Source organism: Micropterus dolomieu, linkage group LG04 (assembly GCF_021292245.1).
Source record: "Micropterus dolomieu isolate WLL.071019.BEF.003 ecotype Adirondacks linkage group LG04, ASM2129224v1, whole genome shotgun sequence".
NCBI lineage: Eukaryota > Metazoa > Chordata > Actinopteri > Centrarchiformes > Centrarchidae > Micropterus > Micropterus dolomieu.
Genome location: NC_060153.1, coordinates 13902991 through 13917416, shown reverse-complemented (window position 1 = coordinate 13917416; position 14426 = coordinate 13902991). Strand labels below are relative to the sequence as shown.

General features: G+C 41.5%; 1 protein-coding gene across 2 annotated transcripts in view; it reads left to right on the top strand.

The window, feature by feature from the left end:
• LOC123969743 (ankyrin-2-like) overlaps positions 1 to 14426 on the top strand; it is a 70643-nt gene that overhangs the window by 54260 nt on the left and 1957 nt on the right. Inside the window, exons 40-46 of one of the 2 annotated variants that reach the window (XM_046047374.1) lie at positions 14 to 224; positions 604 to 682; positions 10916 to 11005; positions 11482 to 11565; positions 11783 to 11947; positions 12411 to 12584; positions 13139 to 13230. In XM_046047374.1, the coding sequence (XP_045903330.1) occupies positions 14 to 224; positions 604 to 682; positions 10916 to 11005; positions 11482 to 11565; positions 11783 to 11947; positions 12411 to 12584; positions 13139 to 13230 (895 nt within the window). The remainder of the gene's footprint in view (positions 1 to 13; positions 225 to 603; positions 683 to 10915; positions 11006 to 11481; positions 11566 to 11782; positions 11948 to 12410; positions 12585 to 13138; positions 13231 to 14426) is intronic. The other variant, XM_046047375.1, reaches the window with a different exon arrangement.

Genomic DNA, 14426 nt, shown 5'->3' with positions numbered 1-14426 from the left:
GTGTGTTTTTCAGTGTCTGTAGCCCTGTCTTCAGTGCAAGAGGATGCAGACAGCCCCAGAATCGTGAGAAGGGTGGAGTCAGACCGCAGACCACCCCCTGCTGTTTCTGAAGAGGACCTCTCAGTTGCTTCCCTACTGGATATTCCTTCCTGGGCAGAGCCTGTTGGACATACCCACTCAGAAAGCATGCACGGTGACCTGTTGGAGGAGCTCGAGATCCCACAGTAAATTATTCATTTGAAAGGATTTCTGAATCTGCAACACACATCTCCAGCATAACATAGTACCACATAATTTGACATGCTTCAACTGACACCCATAGCACACACCTGACACGACATTTAGGAATAAAAACATAAAGTAGCCAAAACTGCTGCTTTTCTGGTGGTCAGTATTTCCCAGCATTCAGATGAAGCGAATGAGAACAGTGCCGAATCCTGACACCACCGGTATGCATGCTTACATAGAAAAGAGTGAATGCAGGTATTTGCCACACGGCCATTGTTTTTTGGGTGTGCCCTTTAGTATTGTTAGATTAGGACTTTGACATAAATATTCACGCAAAGTCTTATTTTTTGACCTAGTTGTCTTTTTGTGTTACAGTGAATTGAATCCTGACCTGTGGACCTCTGAGGATGTAATTACACAAGAACCTACAAGTTATGACAACTCAGATGAGCAAGTAAGTACGCTTCCCACTTCAAAAGAAGCAGCATTGGGGAGCCAAGGAACTCAGGTTTATGACCCCAAAGTGAAAGACCAGCAAGATTGCTGCAGTGAAGTTCATTTTAGGCCTTTCCAAGGTGGCACTCCGTGCCATGTCAAAGAAGACTTCAGCCAAACTTTACCATTGAAGCAGTGTGGTTGTGAAGATGAGCAAGGGCAATCACCTGAAATTCTGAAGTTGACGTCATCTGTATCTATCAGAGACTTTGGTCTGAGCCTATCAGAATCAGACCAAGCTGAGACTGACTTCACTGAGCTTTGTGATGAGTTTAGCTATTCACTTGGTAATAGAGACGCAGCTAAAACCATTGTCAGAAGAATCTCTGACCCTAGTCTGTTAGTCTTGCCAGAGGACCACCAAACAACTCTGGTCATGACTGAAGATGAGACAGACTTAGCTAAAAAAAGCAGGCCCTCTCAGAAGTGTACTGATGAGGTAACAGCCCAAATCTTCAAAGTACAGAACGGCCATGACAAGGTCACACAGGTTTCTGGTGTGAACATGGGCTGCAAAACTTTCAAGTCAAGCAAGGAAGAAAACATAAATCCTCAAGTATACAGCGATGGGTATCCGGAAAACATACCTTTCATTGATGATAATGATGATGTCCAGTCAACTGAACCCATTATTGCTACAGCTATGTACAACATGGTGAAACCATTCAAAATGAAGGTGCCAAAGACCAATTTACCACACAGTCTGACAACAGGTGGCCCTGGTCATATGGCTTTTGACTCAGCTGATGGGTGCTGTAATTTCTGTTTTGTCAGTCCAGACAGTGACCATGTCTTAGTCAGGAAAAAGACTTTTTCCAGCCCTTTACTGCCTATCACTCATCTCGCACCACAGTCACCTGAGCAAGATGTTACATTACCCTCCACTTTCAAAGAGTACAGCCCTTTGACCACAGATTCTTTGACAAGGTCACGTGAGTCTCCACGGGGGGGGGTAAGGGTCTTTCCTGACTATTCCAGTATATTTGATGACAGCCAGGCACTCTCTTATACAAGTCGTTCACCAGAAGTTACAATTAATATCAGTGAAAAGAAATTGCACCCCAGTCAGTCACATACATATGAAAGTGATCCACTGTTAAAAAGTTGGAAAGATTTTTCCACTGCTGTAATTTCACACTCCCTTTCATCTGAGTGTAGGCCAATGTCCTCTGCCTCTCAAGTACCTAAATATAGTCCACCTATACCTGAAGGTTCACAGATAAAGGGAGAGTTCAGTGCATTCTCTCCTGTGGCATCAGATATTGAGTGTGATAAGTTTATGCTTGAATATGTTCCTCCTGATAGAAGAGCATCTTCACCTGACTCAGTGACCTCTGTCAATGCATATGGATCTGCAGGTAGGGATTGCAGACCATCCTCACCGGAATCTCAGGCTTCTCAGTGCAGTTTTTCATTTCTTGAACTCTTGCTCTCAGAATCTATCCGTGCCCAACTTATGAGTCAGTATTGTGATTATTATTTACTATACCCAGGAGGAGATCCACCCTCACAGCTACTGAGATCAGCTCCTTACACTACAGTCTGTGGTGGGGAAGTGGGTCAGCGTAGCCCATTGACACCAGAATTGGTAGCTTCAGATCATGATCCTCCTCTTCCCGAGGAATCACTCACATCAAATGGTTATCTCCTACCAGATTTGTCAGTTTCACAGTACAAGCATATAAAACGTGATTATTTGCAACTTTCTATGACGGCTCCTTCATCACCTCTTCATGAAAGATGGGATGAAAAAAGCACAGATACACCAGAATTACTGACATGGAATGTAAAAGCTGAAAAACGGGAACCTCTTTTTGCGACTGTTTCAACTGCAAAATATCTTACACATGAATATGTCAAAAGTATCCATACTGCAGATTCAGGCTGTTCAAATACAACAACAAAGTCATTTCGGGACAGACCGCTGTCACCTGATGCTCCAAAACCAGAGAAGGAAAGTAGTCAATCTTTCCTTGATTACTGGTTTTTGAATTTGATACCGCAAGCTTCTACAGACATGCCATTACCAGATAAGTCAGACGGTAATTTAACAAACATTAGGAAAAACACTTCAAACCACAATAAAGAGTCCATGAATTTGTATTTTGTGAAAGAATCATACAAAAGAAACTTGAATATTGAATATCGCAAACAATCTAATGAAACTATGTTGGACCAACTACGATCACCCAAACCAATGATCTTTAACTTGTTGGACAGACCAAAATACATTTTAGAGTTTCCAACATCAAATACAGATGAGTCCTTACTTAAAACTGCAACAACAGACTACAATTATACACTATTGAAAGATGGAAGGAACTTATTGTGGCCACAGTCCAATGTGCCAGATGAATGCTTTGGACAACTATATAATATTATGGGCCCTGAAAACATAATAAATGAACCAAGACAGGATTCTACAGAGTCAGCATTTTTGACAGGCTTCAGACCATCCTCCCCAGAATCTATTGTGTCAGTAGAGCTTCGCTCTTTGTCTCCTCACATGACATTTGGCCAAATGAAGAGTCAGCATTGTAACTACTACTTACGTTACTCTGAAAGTAGATCAGTATCACCTCTTTCATTACTGTCAGATGATTATCCTGGATTTTGTCCTGAGGAATTGTTTGAGAACAACAGACCAGATTCTCCAGATTCACTTCCTTCACACTTCTATGCTGAACACACACACAAAACTGTGATTGTGTCGCCAACGCTTTCTGCTGCAAGACCGCTTACATATGCAGATGTTGTGCGTGGCATTACACATCACGAACATGCAGATGCTTTTTTGGACATCAAATCATTTGAGTTAACAACTCTTTGCCCTCCCTCAGTTCCCTTAAACAAGGAGTGCACTTACTCCTCCATGGACAATCGGGTGGCGGAGTTGAGACCACAATCTCCCGAGTCAGTGACGTCTCAATGCGAACTTAGGCCCCTCTCTCCTGACTCCCCTGTTCCTCAGTTCAGATCTCCCCATGTTGGTTACGATGTGGAATGTTCAAGGCACAGGTCGTTTACACCAGAATCAATATCTTCTGACTGGGAAGGTACTGATTTGTGTCTGGAAACCCTGTTTAATGAGCCCAGACCAGAATCCCCACAGTCAGTTTTATCAGACTTTGGTGTTGATAAGATATTGGATAGCAGGGCGTTGTCCCCAGAATCGGTGTCTTCTGATTTTGACTTTTCTCTCCTGCCCGACTGGTTAGAGGATTTTCGAGCGTCCTCCCCAGAATCTGTTGCTTCATTTGAGCAGCGCTCTTTGTCTCCTCACATGACATTTGGCCAAATGAAGAGTCAGCATTGTAACTACTACTTACGTTACTCTGAAAGTAGATCAGTATCACCTCTTTCATTACTGTCAGATGATTATCCTGGATTTTGTCCTGAGGAATTGTTTGAGAACAACAGACCAGATTCTCCAGATTCACTTCCTTCACACTTCAATGCTGAACACACACACAAAACTGTGACTGTGTCGCCAACGCTTTCTACTGCAAGACCGCTTACATATGCAGATGTTGTGCATGGCATTACACATCACGAACATGCAGATGCTTTTTTGGACATCAAATCATTTGAGTTAACAACTCTTTGCCCTCCCTCAGTTCCCTTAAACAAGGAGTGCACTTACTCCTCCATGGACAATTGGGTGGCGGAGTTGAGACCACAATCTCCCGAGTCAGTGACGTCTCGATGCGAACTTAGGCCCCTCTCTCCTGACTCCCCTGTTCCTCAGTTCAGATCTCCCCATGTTGGTTACGATGTGGAATGTTCAAGGCACAGGTCGTTTACACCAGAATCAATATCTTCTGACTGGGAAGGTACTGATTTGTGTCTGGAAACCCTGTTTAATGAGCCCAGACCAGAATCCCCACAGTCAGTTTTATCAGACTTTGGTGTTGATAAGATATTGGATAGCAGGGCGTTGTCCCCAGAATCGGTGTCTTCTGATTTTGACTTTTCTCTCCTGCCCGACTGGTTAGAGGATTTTCGAGCGTCCTCCCCAGAATCTGTTGCTTCATTTGAGCAGCGCTCTTTGTCCCCTCACATGACATTTGGCCAAATGAAGAGTCAGCATTGTAACTACTACTTACGTTACTCTGAAAGTAGATCAGTATCACCTCTTTCATTACTGTCAGATGATTATCCTGGATTTTGTCCTGAGGAATTTTTTGAGAACAACAGACCAGATTCTCCAGATTCACTTCCTTCACACTTCAATGCTGAACACACACACAAAACTGTGACTGTGTCGCCAACGCTTTCTGCTGCAAGACCGCTTACATATGCAGATGTTGTGCGTGGCATTACACATCACCAACATGCAGATGCTTTTTTGGACATCAAATCATTTGTGTTAACAACTCTTTGCCCTCCCTCAGTTCCCTTAAACAAGGAGTGCACTTACTCCTCCATGGACAATCGGGTGGCGGAGTTGAGACCACAATCTCCCGAGTCAGTGACGTCTCAATGCGAACTTAGGCCCCTCTCTCCTGACTCCCCTGTTCCTCAGTTCAGATCTCCCCATGTTGGTTACGATGTGGAATGTTCAAGGCACAGGTCGTTTACACCAGAATCAATATCTTCTGACTGGGAAGGTACTGATTTGTGTCTGGAAACCCTGTTTAATGAGCCCAGACCAGAATCGCCACAGTCATTTTTATCAGACTTTGGTGTTGATAAGATATTGGATAGCAGGGCGTTGTCCCCAGAATCGGTGTCTTCTGAGTTTGACAACAGACCAGATTCTCCAGATTCACTTACTTCACAGTACGACGTTAAACAGACAAGCTTAACTGTAAGTGCATCTCGACCATGTTGTCCATCAAGTCCTCTTATATTGTCAGACCACTTTTTCTCTGATATGAAATCATTATCTGCCAATGGCTCTACTTCAGTGCACGAGTCACAGAAACAACTGACCGAGCTCAAACTTGTTACCTATGAATCCATGTCATCAGACTCTACAATATCTACTAAGGAACCCAGGAAAATATACAAGACTGTCCTTAAAAACCTTATGTCACATTTGTATGATGAAATGTATAAGGGAAAATGTAAATTACAATTTTTTGACTGTACCCTTGATGACCCTTGCATGGTCAGGCCACCACAAAAACAGTATGACTTAATAGCCAGTGGTAGTAGTGCTGTGATCCTTGGTTCTGTTTCACCACCGTGTCAAAGCAATTCTGGCTTATCATGGTCTGAATCAAGATTTACAGGACCACAGGCTGTGGAAAGTGAATTTAATAAGAGTCATTTACTTTCAGAGTATAGACTACCATCATCTGAAATATTACATCCAGATGATGGAAATAATTTATATTCAACCTGCTCATTCACTGACCAGAGGCCACCTTCTCCAGAATCATTTGCCTCATTTGATGAGTTCACTGCTCTCTCTCCTGACTCACAAATTTCCCAATTCGACTGTCAACCTTATTATTACATGCATTTGTCAGAAAACAGATCTGTTTCAGCAGACTACATTATGCTGGAGAAAAATTTTACTGATTCATGTCTTGACAGTTTTTGTGATGAGATCAGACCAGATTCTCCAGAGTCCATCGTGTTTGACAGTGAATTTCATGAGTCCTTGAGCAATATGCCATTGGATAATGAGTACACACAATCATTCCTTGACTACTGGCTGTCTGAGTTAACACCATCTGCCCCTCAAATTTCTGAATCAATAGGAGATTTAGATGAAGGTCTAAACCAGTTGCCATGTGGGAAAAGTGTCCCAGATGAGCCTGTTACCACAGACAACAGACTTGTGTCATCACATGTCTGTGATGAGGTTCATTTCTTTGAAGATGGAGGTTATAAATGGTCTGAGAAGGCTTGTGACCAAAACAAATGTGAAGATTTAGTCAGCATGGGAGAACCACATAGCTCATCCAAATCTTGTCATTTTGAAAGCTTCATACCAGACTCCAAACCATTGCAGGATTCCTCACTATCCCACTCTACAGTACTTGATTTTACAGTTCCAGATTCACATCCTGAAATGGTGATACCACCAACTGGAACAGCTGAGACAGAACGCACAGCTCCTTCCTCAAACACAAATGACCAGTCTTTTTTTGCCAGGCCTCCTCCCTGGACAACAAAGAACCTAGACTAGATCAGGGCAGACCACACAGTATTAGCCAGTTTTGCACCAAGTTGAGTCACATGCCATCTGTGGAACAAAAATTTGAATGTCATCATGCTGTCTGGCTGGAGGAGGCTTTCCATGAACAAACTCAAGCAAAGAGAGAATCATTGAAACAAAGACCACATGTGTATGAACATAAATGGACAAACCCTGAATCTCAATTAAAGATGACACACGCCCCAGATTCATTTGCCAAGAACATGAAAAGAAAATCCATGAGCGAGGACTGGAGCAAAAGTCCCTTGGTGTCGGTAAGACAGCACAAGCTTTTGCTCAGCAGTGAATGCAGTGTTGCTTTCAAAAGTAATAAACTTGGAAATTAAATAAATAAATAACATAAAGTATGAATGTTGAAATCGTGCCTGAAGCTTTCACTAATAACACCCAGAGGCTTCACTGTCTTGTTGTGGCATGTTTGCATTAGAGCTGAAGAAATGATCTTTTAGTGAAGCACAACTAATGGAAATTACAGAGTGACCATATCTTAGTGACATGAGCTTCTTGTCCTTGAATGGGATGTTCTCATAAGCTACATAAATAAAGAGCTAACCAATGGACTTGTTGATACCAGACTGCCTGACTTTACTGCTTCAAGCCTAGTGAGATTCAAGTGCCTTCATTAAATCTTAACTAGGTGCCATACGTTTTCTTTATTTCTAAGATTACAATCTACTGTTGTTCCAATAAATAGTGTTTTTGTTTATCAGCCACAAAAATCTAAACCAACCAATATACTTGCCACAGCTAGGGGCATGTACTGTCTGTTCTGTTTGCTTTCGTGCTTGTAAGGAACAAGCTCCCACTGTTTTCATAACAAACATTAAAACTAATGTCTCCATGACAATGCCCCAGTGGAAGCCATAGCTCAATTTAGACTTAATTTCAGTTGCAAAATTAAATGTGATGACATAATTGCATGTCTTCAACTAGACATTGCCTCCCACTACTGCCGCCTTTCTCCCACATTCTGCCATCTCAAATGTCCATGCAGCGGACACAACACCACTGGTTGATTGTGTATTATTTATACGTGGTGTAGTTGCTTATCCTTTTCACCAATAAATACTTCAATATGCTTTTCAAAATGTTGAATTATGTTGGTGAAGCAGTAAGTGAATCAGACTGGTAACAGAACATACAGCAGTAGTGTTTGACTGTGACAAATACTGTAAACTGGTGGTTAGGGCATTTTCATGGGAAGTGCACTGCTTCCTGCCCTTATGTTATGAAAGGGTGGCAACCATTTATTTGAAATGAGTGTAAAATCACGCATGTCCACCTTCATGTTACACCAAATCCTGATTTTGATTAAAGTTCATTTGTGCCCTGCTTTTTACTATTGTAAAATGATATTGTGTCAGTGACGTTCTCAGTGTCTCCAAACATGCTATTATCAATAATTCTTCAGAAATATCTTAACTTTGCAACATCTTAATCAGTCATTACATGTATGTAATGCATTTTAAATTGTATATGGTCTGTTTAATTTATTAATTTCTTATTTATTTAAATAACAACTATAAAATACTACTGCAATGACCTCAATGCAGCCTCAATGAAAGTGAATTTCATTATTTGATATAGTTATAAAACCATAGTCTGTCCTTGACAAATGCATGCTTCATTTAACTCTTCTTTTCATGACCAAATCACCATCAATCATATTTGTTTACAATCTTTTCCCACTCCATTGTATCATTTCTTGCAGGTATCAACAGCAACTTCCGAGACAGATCTTTCAGAATCTTCAAAACAAAAAAATAATAATTTAGGAGGGAGTCAGGTCTTTCCAACAGAGACATCATCCTTGGCACTTGATTCAAACACACTTTCCACTGAAAAACTAGAATTAGCAATTCCAAGTACCTTTGACTTAAGTAAAACACAATCTGAAATCACATTGACCAATAAAAGAAGCTCACCACAGGAAAAAGATGAAAAGCTGTCATTACCCAAACAAAGTGAACATTGTGGCTTAGCTAAACAAAGCTCAATGACCCCAGAACCGTGCTGCCAAACAGCTAAAGACAGTCCAGATGACCAAATCTCCACTCCAACACCATCAGGGTCTGGGTCCCCTCAGCTTGACCAGCTGCTGTCAGATCTAGAGGAGATGAAACTTAAGTTTAGACCAGAGACACTTTACCTACCTCTGTCAGAATCCAGTGATGAAAGCCCTGAAGATGATCAAATCCATGAGTTTGAAGACCTATCACCTGAAGATCAATGCCCTTTAGAATATAGTGATAGCCTAAGAGTCAGCACGTCATCTGGTATACAGCTTGCAGAAGACACGAATTACACAAATGTAGCACTCACAGAACCTTCACATTGCCAGACATCCATTCAAGATGAACCTGAAGTTGTATCAGTCACTCCTGATCTAACACAAACTTCTGAGACAAGTGTACCACCAAGCCTTGGTTGCTGTAATGATAGTCCTGGATCCCCTACTGAGTCCCTTTCAATTCCAGAATTTCACCAAAGATGTTGTGAAGTGATGGAATCAACACTGAATTCAAAGTTTCCTTTGGACATATTCCAGACCAGCAAATATGATGAAAATGCTGCTGAGACATTTTCTTCAGTGTCTTTCCCCAAAGTAGTTGCAAAGAGTCAGTCTGACATACCTGAGGAACATCTGGCTAATATTCGTGAGGAAGATTCTACAACTGACATACTTCAAAATCAAGAAAAACTTCGATCATCTAATGACTCAAGGGGTGTGACCGTGGAAATATCAACACAGAGTAGCCAAAATCAACTTCCGGATTTATGGGAGGCAACTTCTGTCACTCAGAGTGAAGATTTATTTTCTCAGTCTCTTTCTGATTTGACTCCTGAGACAGTTAGGTCTGCAAGACATTTTTGCTTTGAGGAACTGATGGCGTTCCCCTCCCCATGGAACTTGGAGACATCCTCAGATGAGGATAGGCCAAGGACCAGTGGACAGCATTCAGAACAATCTCTGACTCCAGTAGACTCTGAGTGTTTTGCCTCTCAGCCCACTTCAGTTAAACCTAAAGCAGAGGTGACTTCTTCAACCTCTGATGAAGAGTACAGCATCCCACCTGGGTATGCAGATATATCTTCTACCTCAACCATTTATATCCACATGCCTCCAGAATATGCAGACATTGTGAATAGTGGTGCAGACAGCCCAACCTTTGAATACTCTGACCCAGAGGCTTACTTTGACTGCAAACAGGCTGCATCAGATTTCTCAGAGACTGAGCCTGATGAACCTGAGTCAAGCACTAGGTTAAGTGGAGATCAGCCCCATGATCAGCTCAGTTATCCTCGAGTGCTAGAAAGACTGAATCAAAAGGTCCTGTTGTCCTCTGGAAGTGAAGATTATGAGGATGCTCCTTTTGTCAAACCTCTTCATAATGTACGGGAAGAGAATGAAGAATTATCACAATATTCAGATGCATCCGATGAAGAATTCACCCTTTGTGGGGCTTCACAGCCGCCTCCTGTCTGTGAAACTGGGGCATATGATGATACTGATAAATATCTGGCAAGGGTAAGATGAGATTTGGTAAACCAACCCAACCTGCAAGCTTTTCCCAGAGCTGAGCTTAACCAATCACTATATTTGCTTCAGAGAGGAATGACTGCTAACCCTCTGGCCACATGGATGGGATCTAAAACTCCTTATAACCCTTACTTTGTTTTGATTTCAAATTTAACCAGTCCTAACTCAGCATGTCACTTTGCTGCCTGTAACCAGCTGTATCACTCACAGTAATAACATAAGTTACATGTTTGTTTTTTCATCAGTAATAATCACATTCATTCTTTAACAAAGAGCATGGTATGTTTTGCAAACATATTTTCATAGTTTCTGACTGCCATGTTGCACTTTCCAATATAAGATATGAAAACTCATTGTAAAATACTCCAAATCAATGGAAAGTGCACCATTTCACTCTGCTTATTGCTTGCTTTGCTGAAAACATAGCATTCATATATTGCCACTCATTTAATCTTAATGGTTTTGTGTTGCTTGGTCAGGAGATCACCGCAGAGCTTGGATCAATGTCAGAAAGTTCAGATGATGATTTTTTGACCACCAGAATAGTGCGAAGGAGAGTTATCATTCAGGTATCCGATTTAGCGTGATTGACAGTGTGTTGGATGAGCATGGAGGATGTGGGAGTGCAGTTTTAACCAGGGTAGTCTTCACTGTCAAGTTAAAATGTTTACTGTCTAACAACCTTAAGTTTTATTACAGTGGATGAAAAATTTGTGTTTTGCGATTCATTTGGGTTTTTTAACAAACCCGTCACTTGATTTGCATAGATGGCTGACCCTTGTCTGGAGGTGTTTTAAGCTGCTGTGAGCACTTCTTTGTTGGTTTAATTTGACAACCTAACCTTTTTCCTTGAAAATGCAAGTTTGTTTCCTGTATCCCAAAGTCCCTAATCTCTCACTGATTTACTACCTAAAATGTTTGTATCCTATTTTTTCTCTAACATGCATTTGTGTTGCATATGTTTGAAGTAGAGAATTAAACACGTAAACATTACACTTACCCAAGTTAGTATTCCTGATTATTGTTTGTCTTGTTTACCTTACAGGCTGATGAAATGCCCAACCTCCCCACTCAGTCAGTGATGGAAGAAAAGTACAAAGATGAAAATGGACACATTGTTGTCAAAAAGGTAAAGCAAGATTCTATATAAGCTCTCATACACACATCACATGGCCAACAGCCAGTAAAGCTTAGCCAAGCAAATTTATGATTGCAATACCAATGCCTCTTTGTTGCACTGTTGCTCCATTTCATTCAGTTTGCAACAAAGTATGTGTTTGGTTACCTTTTTCTTTAAACAAAAAGTTCCACCACCTTCTGGTCTTTGAACACATGTTCTTCCTCAGGTTACCCGTAAAATTATTCGCAAGTGTGTTTCCACGGATGGTGTGGAGCATGAAGACGTGTCATTAGAAGGAGTTCCCCAGGGGTCCATCGGTATGGCAAAGGGAGATAGATGCTCCAAGGCAGTGAAGCGGACTGTAGTGAAGAGTGAGGGAGACCACACAGAGGTGTGTGTGTATGTGTGTGTGTACTGTATCTTATGTGTGTGTTCATTACCATAGCCTTCAAAGTCTCTTTTTGACAGAAAATACCAGATGTGCCAGCATTTATACTGGTAGTGGTATATAAAGAAAAATGACAGCTAAGGTAGGCATTTTATTTGAGATGTATATTTTTTTTTATATTTGTTGAAATAATAACTCAAATGTTCTGACACAAAAACTAAAGAAATCCGGTATCTGTCATTGTCATAGGTATATAATAAGTGCAGCCTACCTGCCTACCAATGCGCACTCTGCCCATGCACATGAAAATATGTTTTGGAGGAGTGGCTTTGGAGGGAGGCCTGAAGGGAAGGGGTGGGATTTTTTCAGTTGGATACTTTCAAAAGCTAGATGTCTCTTCTTAGTTTCTCCAAGTTGCCTACCCCAGCTTTAAATAACAAAATAATTACTTTTTCTTCCGACCCAGGTCACATTTACTGAATGTGAGGGTTTCACAGCATCAAAGCAGGAGACAGCCAAAGGTTGTAAGGTCAGTCGCGTAGAAAGGACAGCGGTGGTGGAGGGTGAAAGGACAATGACACACCAGGGTGATCCGTTTTTGGCCTCTGACCTCCCCTCAGCCCAAGACGACTTCAAACAGGTTTGTTAATAGCCTCGTCACCATTATTCCCTAACCCAAATTTGGTGCTTGTATGGGCCTACCTAATACACTGTATGTATATATGGCTTTTAGTTTTTAGAAAATTGAAAAATATATAAATATATATTTATATGATGATAGCAGCACAAGATTGTCAACATATTGTTGCTCAACTACATTTCTTGGAAAGTAGCAACATTATGTAATGTGCTGACGAGTAGGTACCAAGTTCCCAGTTTTTGTTTTCATAATTATCAAATTACATACACAGTACAATGTCTAGTGAAATTCTTCTCTGCATTTAACCCATCCTAAGTATTAGGAACTCTAATTCTAAGCCAGTGCCTTGGTCAAGGGCACTGACAGTGTGTGTGGGGGGGGCACCCGCGGGAAACCCACACAAACCTGGGAGAACGTGCACTCCTCATAGGTCTGGGACAATTGAGGTTCGAACCCAGGACCTTCTTGCTGTGAGGCCAGTGCTGTCCAGTGGGCTGCCTAATTAAGTAATTCCAAATGAAGTGAATACTGTTTTCTTCTTTTCATGCCACTAGGCACTAGGTTATATAAGTGGTTTCAACAGAACAGCGCTCCCTCAAGTGGTAGAAAGAGAGATTGTCAAAGAAGATGGAACTGTGGTCAGGAGGTCTGTGAGTGCGGGAGTGCATTGGTTTGAGTGTGTGTGTGTGTGTGTGTGTGTGTGTGTGTGTGTGTGTGTGTGTGTGACTACTTGTATTGTATTATATACTTGAGTGTGATTTCTTACAAAAACAGCCCTGCTGTAGGTTTATTAGTTTTACTAATATTGACTAACGTTTGTGAATGTTGCTATCATAAACCTTTTAATCAAGTACACTGAACAAAATTGTAAACGCAACACTTTTGTTTTTGCCCCCATTCATCATGAGCTAAACTCAAAGATGTAAGACTTACTTACAGCCTTAGGCTCGCCACAATACAAGGCCACTTGATAAGGTGCAGTTTCACTGTCTTGGGTGGTCCGGAGGGGTCCGGAGGGGTCCGGAAACCAGTCAGTATCTGGTGTGACCACCATTTGCCTCACGCACTGCAACACATCTCCTTCGCATAGAGTTGATCAGGTTGTTTATTGTGGTCCACTCCTTTCTGAGACGGTTCCTGACAGTTTGTGCAGAAATTCTTTGGTTATGCAAACCGATTGTTGGAGCAGCTGTCCGGGTGGTTGGTCTCAGACGATCTTGGAGGTGAAGATGCTGGATGTGTAGATCCTGGGCTGGTGTGGTTACAGGTGGTGAGGCCGGTTGGATGTACTGCCAAATTCTAAGAAACGCCTTTGGAGACAGTTTATAGTAGAGAAATTAACATTCAATTCACGGGCAACAGCTCTGGTGAACATTCTTGCACTCAGAATGCCAATTGCACGTTCCCTCAAAATTTGCGACATCTGTGGCATTGTGCTGTGTGATGGAACTGCACATTTTCAAGTGGCCTTTGTGACCAGCCTAAGGCACACCTGTGCAATACCCATGCTGTTTGATCAGCATCTTGATATGCCACACCTGTGAGGTGGATGGATTATCTCGGCAAAGGAGAAGTGCTCACTAACACAGATTTTGACAGATTTGTGAAGAATATTTGAGAGAAATGGGCCTTTTGTGTACATACAGAAAGTCTTTGATCTTTTGAGTTCAGCCCATGATGAATGGGTGCAAAAATAAAAGTGTTGCGTTTATAATTTTGTTTAGTGTAGCATGTTGTAACGTTTTTGTATTCGTAATCACTCAAAAAGAGATAACATACAATGAATCTGATTAGATATGTATGTGTTTGTAATTTTGTCAATTGGTAGATAACATAAAAACC